The sequence below is a fragment of the Bison bison genome, unplaced genomic scaffold, assembly GCF_000754665.1.
Source record: "Bison bison bison isolate TAMUID 2011002044 unplaced genomic scaffold, Bison_UMD1.0 scf7180017864213, whole genome shotgun sequence".
NCBI lineage: Eukaryota > Metazoa > Chordata > Mammalia > Artiodactyla > Bovidae > Bison > Bison bison.
Genome location: NW_011494785.1, coordinates 7,210,843 through 7,225,016, shown reverse-complemented (window position 1 = coordinate 7,225,016; position 14,174 = coordinate 7,210,843). Strand labels below are relative to the sequence as shown.

The 14,174-nt window shown below is 44.2% G+C and overlaps 1 protein-coding gene across 1 annotated transcript in view; it reads left to right on the top strand.

Annotated features, from left to right (window-relative positions):
- The window catches only part of CBX6 (chromobox homolog 6), a gene marked incomplete at its 3' end in the record, with an annotated part of 38,508 nt that overhangs the window by 14,566 nt on the left and 9,768 nt on the right, over positions 1–14,174 (top strand). Inside the window, 2 exon segments of the mRNA XM_010845228.1 lie at positions 3,684–3,713; positions 13,505–13,512. Of these exon segments, the coding sequence (XP_010843530.1) occupies positions 3,684–3,713; positions 13,505–13,512 (38 nt within the window).

Here is a 14,174-nt window from a genome sequence, read left to right as displayed (position 1 = left end):
CCTTATTGACAAATTCAGACTTAAATTGAAGAAAGTGGGGAAAACCACTAGACCATTCAGGTATGACCTAAATCAAATCCCTTATGATTATACAGTGGAAGTGAGAAATAGATTTAAGGGTCTAGATCTGATAGACAGAGTGCCTGATGAACTATGGATGGAGGTTCGTGACATTGTACAGGAGACAGGGATCAAGACCATCCTCATGGACAAGAAATGCAAAAAAGCAAAATGGCTGTCTGAGGAGGCCTTACAAATAGCTGTGAAAAGAAGAGAAGAGAAAAGCAAAGGAGAAAAGGAAAGATATAAGCATCTGAATGCAGAGTTCCAAAGAATAGCAAGAAGAGATAAGAAAGCCTTCCTCAGGATCAATGCAAAGAAATAGAGGAAAACAACAGAATGGGAAAGACTAGAGATCTCTTCAAGAAAATTAGAGATACCAAGGGAACATTTCATGCAAAGATGGGCTCGATAAAGGACAGAAATGGTATGGACCTAACAGAAGCAGAAGGTATTAAGAAGAGGTGGCAAGAATACACAGAAGAACTGTACAAAAAAGATCTTCATGACCCAGATAATCATGATGGTGTGACCACTGACCTAGAGCCAGACATCCTGGAATGTGAAGTCAAGTGGGCCTTAGGAAGCATCACTATGAACAAAGCTAGTGGAGGTGATGGAATTCCAGTTGAGCTATTCCAAATCCTGAAAGATGATGCTGTGAAAGTGCTGCACTCAATATGCCAGCAAATTTGGAAAACTCAGCAGTGGCCACAGGACTGGAAAAGGTCAGTTTTCATTCCAATCCCAAAGAAAGGCCATGCCAATGAATGCTCAAACTATCACACAATTGCACTCATCTCACACTCTAGTAAAGTAATGCTCAAAATTCTCCAAGCCAGGCTTCAGCAATAAATGAACTGTGAACTTCCTGATGTTCAAGCTGGTTTTAGAAAAGACAGAAGAACCAGAGATCAAATTGCCAACATCCACTGGATCATGGAAAAAGCAAGAGAGTTCCAGAAAAACATCTATTTCTGCTTTATTGACTATGCCAAAGTCTTTGACTGTGTGGATCACAATAAACTGTGCAAAATTCTGAAAGAGATGGAATACCAGACCACCTGACCTGCCTCTTGAGGAACCTGTATGCAGGTCAGGAAGCAACAGTTAGAACTGGACATGGAACAACAGACGGTTCCAAATAGGAGAAGGAGTACGTCAAGGTTGTATATTGTCACCCTGCTTATTTAACTTCTATGCAGAGTACATCGTGAGAAATGCTGGACTGGAAGAAACACAAGCTGGAATCAAGATTTCCGGGAGAAATATCAATAGCCTCAGATATGCAGATGATACCACCCTTATGGCAGAAAGTGAAGAGGAACTAAAAATCCTCTTGATGAAAGTGAAAGAGGAGAGTGAAAAGATTGGCTTTAAGCTCAACATTCAGAAAACGAAGATCATGGCGTCTGGTCCCATCACTTCATGGGAAATAGATGGGGAAACAGTGGAAATAGTGTCAGACTTCATTTTTCTGGGCTCCAAAATCACTGCAGATGGTGACTGCAGCCATGAAATTAAAAGACGCTTACTCCTTGGAAGGAAAGTTATGACCAACCTAGATAGCATATTCAAAAGCAGAGATATTACTTTGCCAACAAAAGTCTTTCTAGTCAAGCCTATGGTTTTTCCAGTGATCACATATGGATGTGAGAGTTGGACTGTAAAGAAAGCTGAGCGCTGAAGAATTGATGCTTTTGAACTGTGGTGTTGGAGAAGACTCTTGAGAGTCCCTTGGACTGCAAGGAGATCCAACCAGTCCATTATGAAGGAGATCAGTCCTGGGTGTTCTTTGGAAGGAATGATGCTAAAGCTGAAACTCCAGTACTTTGGCCACCTCATGCGAAGGGTTGACTCATTGGAAAAGACTCTGATGCTAGGAGGGATTGGGGTCAGGAGGAGAAGGGGACGACAGAGGATGAGATGGCTGGATGGGATCACCGACTCGATGGACATGAGTTTGAGTGAACTCCGGGAGTCGGTGATGGACAGAGAGGCCTGGTGTGCTGTGATTCATGGGGTCGCAAAGAGTCGGACACGACTGAGCGACTGAACTGAACTGAACATGTTTAATTACATTTTTTTAAAAAATCTTTGAAATAAGAGAATTTCTTTCTAGTCCTAGTTTGCTTGGAATTTTTAAAAAATCATAAATGGAAGTTGAATTTTATCAGACATCTTTCCTGCATTTGTGGAGATGCTCATGTGGTTTTTCTCCTTTTATCTATTAATGGGATGAATTATACTGCTTGATTTTCCAAAGCATTCCTGGCACAAACCCAGCTTGGTCATGATGCATTATCTTTTGTATGTATTGTTGGATTTGATTTGCTAATATTTTAAGAAAAAGATTGGCCTGTATTTCCTTTTCTCCAGCCATCTTTGGTTTGGATACCAAGATTCAGCCAACTTCTTAAGAAATGAGTTAGGGAGTATTGGGGATCTTTTTCTGTTCTCTGGAAGAGTTTGTGTTAGATTGAAATTTTTAAGTCTTTAAATATTTGGTGAAGTTCCTGAATTTTTAAGTTCAGTTCTGACACTCTTTTTAAAGACGTATTTATTCATTCATGTGATTTGAGTCTTTGGTTGTAGTGGGTCTCTGTTGCTGCACAGACTTTCTCTGGTTGTGCAGAGCGGGGCCTACACTTCGTTGCGGTGTGCAGGCTTCTCACGGCATTGGCTTCTCCTGTTGCAGATCACAGGCTCTGGGCGTCAGGACTTCAGAAGCTGGGGCACATGGGCTTTGTTGCTCCACAGCATGTAGGATCTTCTCAGACCAAAGATCAAACAGGTGTCCCTTGCATTGCAAGGAGGAGTCTTAACCACTGGACCATGAAGGAAGCTGTCTGATACTCTTTGATATAAAGATGTTTGGTCACCAATTCAATTTTTAAAATGGTTACAACATTGTTCACATTTGAAATTTCTCTGGAGCCAAAGTGTATTACTGGTAAAAAGTTTTGCACACTCAAAATTTTCAACATTTCATTTGATTTAAATTTTCCAAATTATTGGCAAAAAAAATGCTCTTGATAGTCTCTCGATATATTTAAATACTTTCTCTGTCTGGGGCCATGTTTCCTTTCAATTCCTCTTGATGGTTTTCGGGTGCCACCTCTCCGTTTCCTATTTAGACTGGCCAGAGGCTTGCCTGTTTTCTTACTCTTTTCAAAGAACCAGAATTTGGTGTCATTAGTCACATGTACCTTATGAATGTTTTCTGTTTCATTATGTCTATTCTTATCTTTTACATTGCTTTCTTCGTAATTCCTTTGAGTTGATTCAGCTGTTCTCTTGCTAACTTTTGTGTTGAATGTTTGGCTTATTGATTTTCAGCCTTTTTATCTCACAGAGGCCTCCCACATGTTCTAATGTGTGGAATTTTCCTTATCATTCACTTCTAAGCATATTCAAAATTTTATTATTCCCTTTTTTTATCCATGAATTATTTAAAGAGTGGTTTTTTTATTTCTATATTTTTTGTTACTAACTTCATCCTGAATTATGTGGTGGTCAGAAAGTGTCATTTGTTCGATCCAACTTTTTGTCATTAACCAAACATTCCTTTTTGATGAGCTAAATGGTCAATTCGCATAAATGTTCCAGGTGTGCTTGAGAAGAATGTTACGTCAGCAGTTACTTGGTGAAATGTTCTAGAAATTGTCATGAAGTGACATTTGTAATTCCATAATTCTCATCTTCTCTATCCTCATCAATTTTGGGGGATGGAAGGCTGCTTGTTCCATGCAAGTGAGGTGTGTCAGACACAGAGGGAGGGGGCCAGTGAGAAGGGAAGACAAAAAGCCCAGCTGAATCCACATCACGACAAGGAGCCAATCCGACAAACCCAGAAGGAAGAACATTCTACAGGACAATAGCTTAGTCCCCTCGATTCATGTTAGGAAAATAAGAACTGTTCTTAATTTATAAAGATTTATGGATGTAAGCAGATTGGGCCCTGGGTCCTAATTTAGAAAACCAGCTATAAAGGATATTTGGGGGATAATTGATCTGGGCCTCTCTAAAGCTTGAGGCCCCCCCTTGCCCAGGACCAAGGGCATCCAAGTGTCCTGCCTTTCCAGATGGCCAGTGTATTGATCATGCCAGAGGAAGGTTGACATCATCATCAACCTATTCCAATGATGATACAAGCTCCAGTTGCCATGATAACAAAATATGGTCCCTAGCACTGGGAGAGTGTCTGGAATATGATAGGAGCTTGAAAATACTGTTTTGAATGATTTACCAGTGGCCTTTAGAAACGGACTGTTCTTGCTGGGTAGGTTCTCTCTTAGGTCTCTTGATTGGGGCGATGGTTTCACAGGTTTATGTAAAACTCACTGACTGTATACTTTAAATATGTAAGTTTATTATAGATTAATAATATCTCAATAAAGCTGCTTTCATTTTTTAAAATATCTATTTTGGCTGCACTGGGTCCTAGTTGTGGCATATAAGATCTAGTTTCCTGACCAGGGATCAAACCCAGGTCCCCTGCATTGGGAATGCCAAGTCTTACCCTCTGGATCAACAAGGAAGCCCCAATAAAGCTGTTTTTAAAAAGAATAAATGAGTATTGTTTTAAACCACTGAGTTTGGGGATGCTTTATTTGATTGCAAAGGCTTACTGATACATCTCCATTGTTTTATGTTTTGCTAAAACATTTCCCATCTCATCAGAATGAGAAGCAAGGGCCATTTCCCAAAACGTAAAGTTCAGTTTATCAAGGCTAACAGAATAGATACGTCTGAATAGCAGACATCAAACCCATGGGGCGCGAGTGTGCCTAAGTGTGGCGTCGTGATGGGATTTTAGGCTCTGAATCCCGAATTACCTTTTAACTGCCCGTGTGTGTGCTCAGTTGTGTCTGACTCTTTGTGACCCCATGGACTGTAGCCCACCAGGCTCCTCTGTCCGTGGAATTTTCCAGGCAAGAATACTGGAGTGGGTTGCCATTTCCTACTCCAGGGGATCTTCCCAAGCCAGGGATCAAACCCCACGTCTTTTACATCTTCTGCCTTGACAGGCAAATTCTTTGCCACTGAGCCACCTGGGAAGCCCAACTGCCTGTATAACCCTGGACAAATGACCTAATCTCTCTGTGTCTCATTTTCTTTACCTGTAAAATGGGGAAGTTAACAGCACCTACTTCAAGAGTTGTTTGAATGGAATGAATTAATAGTGAAAAGCACGTGGAACTATTCCTGGAGCAGAGTTGGCCTTCCATAAACGTTAGCTACTAATCTCACCAAACTCGAAGGACTTTAGGCATTTTTATACATTTTAAGAGGCAGAATCATACAAAATCCAATCAGTGATGTAGAAACTCAGGTCAGAATTACAAATTTCTATGAACAGAGGGAAGAATTAGGTAATGGGATGATTCAAGCTCAAGGAAATGGACCAAGAGCTCTGAGATCACCCCACAAGGGAGATCTCGAGACATAAATACGTTTATAGATGCTTAAATGGCCTGGGAGGATCACAGGCGAGAATCTTGGCTAAACGTCTCAGATCTTTATGTGACTTTGAATGGTTGAGTAGGTATCCTCAGAAATTGCTTAAGTACTTTTTACCCTCAGGAAGAAAGTACATGACTTAAGTACAGAACTGTAAAAAGAACAAAAACTGAAATGTTAATATTTTCATTTGAAGGCAGTTTTGCTATTTTATATCCTTACACTGTTAAAGAGAACTTGGCTTATTAGAATGGATTGCCTTGTGATTCCAATTTAAAATATGTCTGCTAATTGATCTGCACTTGAGATTTTACTCTTTCATACACAGGACTAGATGGTTCATCAAACTTCAAAGTTGCCATAGTTTTAAGCTAAATGTGTTAAGTTTATAATAATTGCTTAATTACTTGAGAAGATTTATCAGCCTATTCTACTTAGGAAGTTAAGCAAACATGTATGCTGGATAATGCAATATGAAATGTTTAAAGGAGTTACGTTTGTAAACGAGACCAAAATGAACAAAGCCTTCTTAAAAGTGAGAGCTAAACTTTGCCAGACCTCTAATTAAAATAATAAATTATTAATATGGAAGCCAAAATTAAGAGATTAAGGATGAATTAGGGTTTTTCCTTTTGTGTATAACTTTAATTAATTGAATATTTATTTTTAAAAAGCTAAACAAACCCCTAAATAATCTTTTTGGCACACAAAAACTCCTTTTAAGGGCACCCAAAAACTAATATTAATGTGTATATGTGTGTATGGGTTTGAGTTGTTTGAGACAGTCTCATCACCTCTTGGAGTGTCCCTGGTGGCTCAGTGATAAAGAAGCCACCTGCCAATGCAGAAGACACATGTTCAGTCCTTGGGTCAGGAAGATCCCCTGGAGGAGGAAAGGGCAACCCATTCCAGTATTCTTGCCTGGAAAATCCTATGCAGAGAGGAGCCTGGTGGGTTACAGACCATGAGATCGCAAAGAGTTGGACATGACTGAGCACGCATGCACGCATGCATCACCTCTTACTTCTCTATCTTTGTGGGGCCAACAATAGGACCCATCCCAGCAGGCCCCTCAGCTGACCAACCGGCCCCCTTCAATTCACACAGAAACTGTGCACAGGTCCCGACTTTGCCTGCTGCAAACACCCATCACCTGTTACGGGTCCCCTAGGACCCAGAGCACAAAAGTGTTCCCAGCCCCCATGAGACTAAGGTTGTGGTTCACAGTGTCCCCCAGAGCGATGTCCCACCTCTGAGAGATGGTGGCATGCAGACCTAACCCGAGGTGCCCCAGGCCTCTGGCTCCCTCCAGGGCTCAGAACAGGAAGAGCAGGTACAAATTCTCTTTGGCAAAGTCCTCATGGGCCACCCCCTCCAGGTGAAGGCCCGTGCCTGGCAGCAGGATTGCCCGGGTAGAAGAGCTGACCTCACAGATTGGGGTACGCACACAACGCTAGAATGCTCTCAGCCCTGGAGGAGCGCTGAAGAACTTGGCTGGTGACCAAGGTCAGGGCCAGCCTCCCCTAGCCGGGGATCCCCACCAGTACGACTGCTTCTAAACGACATAATCAGGCTAACACGTTCTTTTGTCCTCTGGCTGTGGTTTACCCGCTCACCTGAGAAATCATGCCCCTGGGAAATCCCTCCCAGCGATGGGTGGGAGGCCCAGGTGTGTCCTCAAGTGCTGGAAATCCCCTTTCCCTCCCACCTTATCTGAGCTGCAGAGCTGGGTACAGTAGCTTTCTCCGCCAGGCATGCAAGTTAGAGGCAGAGCTCAATGAATCCATCAGAGGAATTCTTTCTAATTTAACCCCAAGAAGTTTCTTTTAAAACAGGCCCCAGAACTGCTGTGTCACAGTAAGGTTTGGTCTTTTCTTTTAAAGATTGGTGTGTGAGGGGGGACAATTTTTAAAGTCTTAATTGAATCTGTTACAATATTGCATCTCTTTTAAGTTTTGGTTTTTTTGGCCATGAGACATGTGGGATCTTAGTCCCCCAACCAGGGATCGAACCCACATCCCCTGCGTGGGAAGGCAAAGTCTTAACCACTGGACTGCCAGAGAAGTCCCTGATTTTAGTTTTCATTAGCACCCACCCTGGAGACCCCAGGGCTTCCCTGGTGGCTCAGACCAAAGAATCTGCCTGCAATGCAGGGCTCGATCCCTGGGTTGGGGAGATCCCCTGGAGAAGGAAATGGCAACACATTCCAGTATTCTTGCCTGAAGAATCCCATGGACAGAGGGGCCCAGTGAGCTACAGTCCATGGGGTCACAAAGAGTGGGACATGACTGAGCAACTAACACTTCCTTTTACTTTCGAGACCCCCGGGGAAGGAAGGAGGAGGAGAGGTAAAGGTGATGGAACACAGTGAGAAGTTCTCCTTCTCCGACCAGGTTAGTCGGCTCTAGGGTGACACTGGTCCCCACTGTGAGCAGGAATGGAGATGAAGCCAGGATGGTGGGGAGTGCAGGCGGCCAGCAGCAGCCAGCCTCTTCTGCGTCTCTCACTGGCCCACTGCGGTGGGGTGGGGTGGCTGGGTGTGGGAAGGGCAAGCAACTTGGCAGAACTCTCAGGGTGAAACCAACACAAAGAAGCACTCGCCTCTTGCCTCTCTTTCTCCCAGGTGCATCCTCCCAGCACCACCTGTCAGGTTGCCCTCACCCTTCCTTGCAGTGAAAAAGAACTTGGAGAAATTAACATCCCCTCCCAAACAACTGAAAAGTATTTGAAAAGAGAAAAAAAAGTTTCCCAGCAAAACAGGAAGAGCAGGAAGAGGGCAAGTTTGCACAGAGAGGAAAGGGAACTGCTGGGAACTTTGCATTTCTTCCCATCTGTTTTGCATTCACTAGAAGAAGGAAGGTTCACCAGGGCCAGGGGGCCCACAGGAGTGGGAATCGTCCAAGGATTCTGTCATGGCTCAGGAGTCAGCTTCACCCTATCGTAGCCTGGACCACCTCTCCCCTGTTCAGTCCTGCTGATCCTGCTGGGGACCACCAGCAATCAACAAGCCAGACAGTTGTTGAAGAGAGAAACAAATCCTTTTACTTTGGGATGTCTTTGCTGAGAAGCTTAACTAACCAGCAGACCAAGGGAATAGCCTTCTCACCCTTGCTCATCTCTCTATTAGAGGGTGCCCAAGCTTGGAGAGTCTTAACACAGCTCTCCCTTTTTAACCACAGCCTACTGCCTCCCTGGGCTTCCCTGGTGGCTCAGATGGTAAAGAATCTGCCTGCAATACAGGAGACCCGGGTTTGATCCCTAGGTCGGGAAGATGACCTGGAGAAGGCAATAGCACCCCACTCCAATATTCGTGCCTGGAGAATCCCATGGACAGAGGAGCCTAACAGGCTACAGTCCATGGGATTGCAGAGTTGGACATGACTGAGTGACTCACACAAGCTCTGCCTTCCTGGACTTACATCCAGGAGGCTGGACTGGGGTTGATTGGAGAAGCAGTCACTGCTCAGTGCTCAGAACCTCTCCAACCACCTGAGGCTTTGCCGCTACATCAGCCTCGATCTCACTGTGCCAAGACCCATCTCCTCTCGCCTTGAGCTCTCTCCTGGAGTTTCGTTACAGATATGAAAACAATGCCCAAGCTCTCCTTTGTTGCCTGTAAGACTCTGCACATGGGGCCTCTGCCTTCCTGGAAGACCTCAGTCTCCACTTCAGGCTCACAGATTTCCTTCGGTCCCTCAGATACACTAAGCATGTCCCTGCCTCGGGGCCTTTGCACCTGCTGTTCCTTCTGCTTGAAAAACTCTTCTCCCAGGTCTATGCAGCTGCCTCCTTTTCCTTGTGCAGGGCTCATCTCAGATCCAGCCCCTCAAAAGGCCTGCCCTAACCGCCCTAGCTGAGCACCCCACCCAGCTCCCCTGTTCTCCCTACCACACGATCTTAGTCTTACATTGTTGTTCTTGTTATTCAGTCACTCAATCATGTCTGACTTTGCAACCCCATGGACTGCAGCACACCAGGCTTCTCTGTCCTTCACTATCTCCTGGAGCTTGCTCAAACTCATGTCCATCAAGTCAGTGATGCCATCCAACCATCTCATCCTCTGTCATCTTCTTCTCCTCCTGCCTTCAATATTTCCCAGCATCAGGGTCTTTTCAAATGAGTTGGCTCTTTGCATCAGGTGGCCAAAGTATTGGAGCTGCAGCTTCAGCATTAGTCCTTCCGATGAATATTTAGGGTTGATTTCCTGTAGGATTGACTGATTTGATATCCTTGCTGTCCAATGGACTCTCAAAAATCTTCTCCAGCACCAGTTTGAAAGCATCAATTCTTTGATGCTCAACCTTCTTTATGGTCCAGCTCTCACATCTGTACATGAGTACTGGAAAAACTACAGCTTTGACTATACAGACCTTTGTCAGCAAAGTGATCTCTGCTTTTTAATATGCTGTCTAGATTTGTCATAGCTTTTCTCCCAAGGAGCAAGCATCTTTTAATTTCATGGCTGCAGTCACCATCTGCAGTGATTTTGGAGCCCAAGAAAATAAAGTGTGTCACTGTTTCCATTGTTTCCCCATCTATTTGCCATGAAGTGGTGGGACTGGATGCCATGATCTTAGTTTTTTGAATGTTGAATTTTAAAACAACTTTTTCACTCTCCTCTTTCACCTTCATCAAGAGGCTCTTTAATTCCTCTTCTGCTTTTGGCCATTAAGATGGTGTCATCTGCATATCTGAGGTTATTAATGTTTCTCCCGGCAGTCTGGATTCCAGCTTGGGCTTCAGTCAGCCTGGCGCTTCACAGGCCTGAAAATCATGCCCTTGTCTTGTGTGTTCCACCTCTGCAGCTGCCTTCATAACAATCTTCCGGAGGGCAGGGATCTATCTGTCTTTTCTCTGTCGCACCTCCAGCACCTAGAATAGTGCTGGGTACATGGGTGGCACTCAGTAATGTGAGTTGGTTGGCTGCCCAGTGTCAGGGAAGGGAGGGGGGTGTGCAGTTTGGCCCTCGGGGAGGTCATGCTTTATAGGAAGTGATAGCAAGTAACCAAACAGAACTCTTCTGTGCTCTGAGAACTCTGCAGGCACTCACATGGGGCCAAGGACGTCTAGCCAGTTCTACCTGGGGGAACAGAGACAGTTTCATACAGGAGGATAAATCAGGATTGTGTTTTGAAAGATATGTAGGTGCTTCCCAGATGAACTGAAGATAGAAAGTGTGAAAAAGCAGGGACCATTCAGAAGACAGCAGGTGGTTTGATGAGATCAAAGGAGGGGGTTGTGCAGGGTGGGGGCAGGGAAGTGAAAACCCTCGGGAGGGGCCCCTTTGCCATGAGAAAGAGTTCTTGCTGACTTCTAGAGACAGCGATGAGCCACTGAGAGGGGGTTCTCCCTGTTGATATTTTAGCTTCTTCCAGTGTTGAAAAGTCTTAAAAGGAGGAACGACTGGGTCAGAGCTGCTTTTCCAAAAGATCCTTCTGCCAAAATTGGCGTTCCCCGTATCCCTTGCCCAATTATGACTCTATTCAGGCATATTTCCAAAAGTCTCTACTGCTCTCCTTCTAAAAATAGTTAGCCTTTCTCTGGGGGCACATAATTTCACAGCACAATATTTCAGAAGGCAATGTACGTGTTTCCATTCTTTGAGACTCATATTGACACCTGACTGCAGATCTTCAGCTTCTTTGTCCGTAGTTTTGTTAAGTCAACTTACATCAAATGATGGATCTCACTTGGTACCGGGAAGAGATGCGGGGCATCTGATGAATGTAGAACTTAACGTGTTGTTCATCTCAGCTTCAGCATCTCCCTTGTTTGGATAGAGACCCAGTATTCTCAACAGTGAAATAGAATAATGGTATCCACCTCATAGGATTATTTTGAGGAGTAAATTAGTTAATATCATATGTACAGCACTTGGAAGAGTCCTTGAAACATGACAAATGCTATACAAAGTGTTTGGTGTCCACTGACCAATACAATTTTAGTTTCTAGAACTGAGTTTCAGTGGAAGAAAGGGTTGTAAGTATACACATTGTGTGTGTGTGTGTGTGTATCTTTCTCTAGTTATGAGCCAGACTGGAGCATCAGTCAGTCAGTTCAGTTCAGTTGCTCAGTCGTGTCCGACTCTCTGCAACCCCATGAATCGCAGCACGCCAGGCCTCCCTGTCCATCACCAACTCTCGGGGTTCACCCAGACTCACGTCCATCGAGTCGGTGATGCCATCCAGCCATCTCATCCTCTGTCGTCCCCTTTTCCTCCTGCCCCCAATCCCTCCCAGCATCAGAGTCTTTTCCAATGAGTCAACTCTTCGCATGAGATGGCCAAAGTACTGGAGTTTAGGCTTTAGCATTATTCCTTCCAAAGAAATCCCAGGGCTGATCTCCTTTAGAATGGACTGGTTGGATCTCCTTGCAGTCCAAGGGACTCTCAAGAGTCTTCTCCAACAACACAGTTCAAAAGCATCAATTCTTTGGTGCTCAGCTTTCTTCACAGTCCAACTCTCACACCCATACATGACCACTGGAAAAACCATAGCCTTGACTAGACGGACCTTTGTTGGCAAAGTAATGTCTCTGCTTTTGAATATGCTATCTAGGTTGGTCATAACTTTCCTTCCAAGGAGTAAGCGACTTTTAATTTCATGGCTGCAGTCACCATCTGCAGTGATTTTGGAGCCCAAAAAAATACCCCATGAACAGTATGAAAAGGCAAAATGATAGGATACTGAAAGAGGAATTCCCCAGGTCGGTAGGTGCCCAAATTGCTACTGGAGATCAGTGGAGAAATAACTCCAGAAACAATGAAGGGATGGAGCCACAACAAAAACAATACCCAGTTGTGGATGTGACTGGTGATAGAAGCAAGGTCTGATGCTGTAAAGAGCAATATTGCATAGGAACCTGGAATGTTAGGTCCATGAATCAAGGCAAATTGGAAGTAGTCAAACAGGAGATGGCAAGAGTGAACGTCGACATTCTGGGAATCAGCGAACTAAAATGGACTGGGATGGGTGAATTTAACTCAGATGACCATTATAACTACTACTATGGGCAGGAATCCCTTAGAAGAAATGGAGTGGCCATCATGGTCAACAGAAGAGTCTGAAATGCAGTACCTGGATGCAATCTCAAAAATGACAGAATGATCTCTGTTCATTTCCAAGGCAAACCATTCAATATCATAGTAATCCAAGTCTATGCCCCAACTAGTAACGCAGAAGAAGCTGAAGTTGAACGGTTCTATGAAGACCTACAAGACCTTTTAGAAATAACACCCAAAAAAAGAAGTCCTTTTCATTATAGGGGACTGGAATGCAAAAGTAGGAAGTCAAGAAACACCTGGGGTAACAGGCAAATTTGGCCTTGGAATGTGGAATGAAGCAGGGCAAAGGCTAATAGAGTTTTGCCAAGAGAACACACTGGTCATAGCAAACACCCTCTTCCAACAACACAAGAGAAGACTCTACACCAGAGTCTTGGACATCACTGGATGGTCAACACCGAAATCAGACTGGAGCATATACATATATAAATCTCCAGTGTCACACACATATTGTGTGCCCCACAGAGTTCCAGGTGCCATATTTGTGTTATCTCACTATCCTTATAATAAAACTACAGGATGTGCTTACTTATCAGCGTGTGTTCTCAGTCGCTCAGTGGTGTCCAACTCTTTGTGACCCCATGGACTGTAGCCCACCAGGCTCCTCTGTCCATGGGATTTTCTAGGCAAGAATACTGGAGTGGGTTGCTGTTTCTTCCTCCAGAGGATCTTTCTGACCCAGGGATCAAACCCATGTCTCCTGTGTCTCCTGCATTGTAGGTGGCTTCTTTGCCACTGAGCCACCTGGGAAGCCCTACAAGATAGGCATGAAGAAAACTGAAGCTCAGAGAAGTTGAAAACTAAAAGTTGGCACAAATCACATCTGTTTACACCTTCATCCCTCCATGCACCTCAGTTCCTGGAGGGTAGAAATCCCACCTCTTCCATCTTTGAGTTCCCTGAGTCCAACATGGCGAGGGAAGGGGACACCCAGAGAGTGTTTGCTGGGTCTGAATTCACACATATGTTATAGGGTCAAACTTACTCTCAAAAATCCCTTCAATGGCCCACTCATGTGTCCAAAAAATATTTACTGAACACCTTATATGAAGAGTACATCATGAGACACACTGGGCTAGAGGAAGCACAAGCTGGAATCAAGATTGCCAGGAGAAATATCAATAACCTCAGATATGCAGATGACACCACCCTTATGGCAGAAAGTGAAGAAGAACTAAAGAGCCTCTTGATGAAAGTGAAAGAAGAGAGTGAAAAAGTTGGCGTAAAGCTCAACATTCAGAAAACTAAGATCATGGCATCCAGTCCCATCACTTGATGGCAAATAGATGGGGAAACAGTGGAAACAGTGTCAGACTTTATTTTTCTGGGCTCCAAAATCACTGCAGATGGTGATTGCAGCCATGAAATTAAAAGATGCTTACTCCTTGGAAGGAAAGTTACGACCAACCTAGACGCATATTAAAAAGCAGAGACATCACTTTGTCAACAAAGGTCTGTCTAGTCAAGGCTATGGTTTTTCCAGTGGTCATGTATGGGTGTGAGAGTTGGACTGTGAAGAAAGCTGAGCGCTGAAGAATTGATGCTTTTGAACTGTGTTGTTGGAGAAGACTCTTGAGAGTCCCTTGGA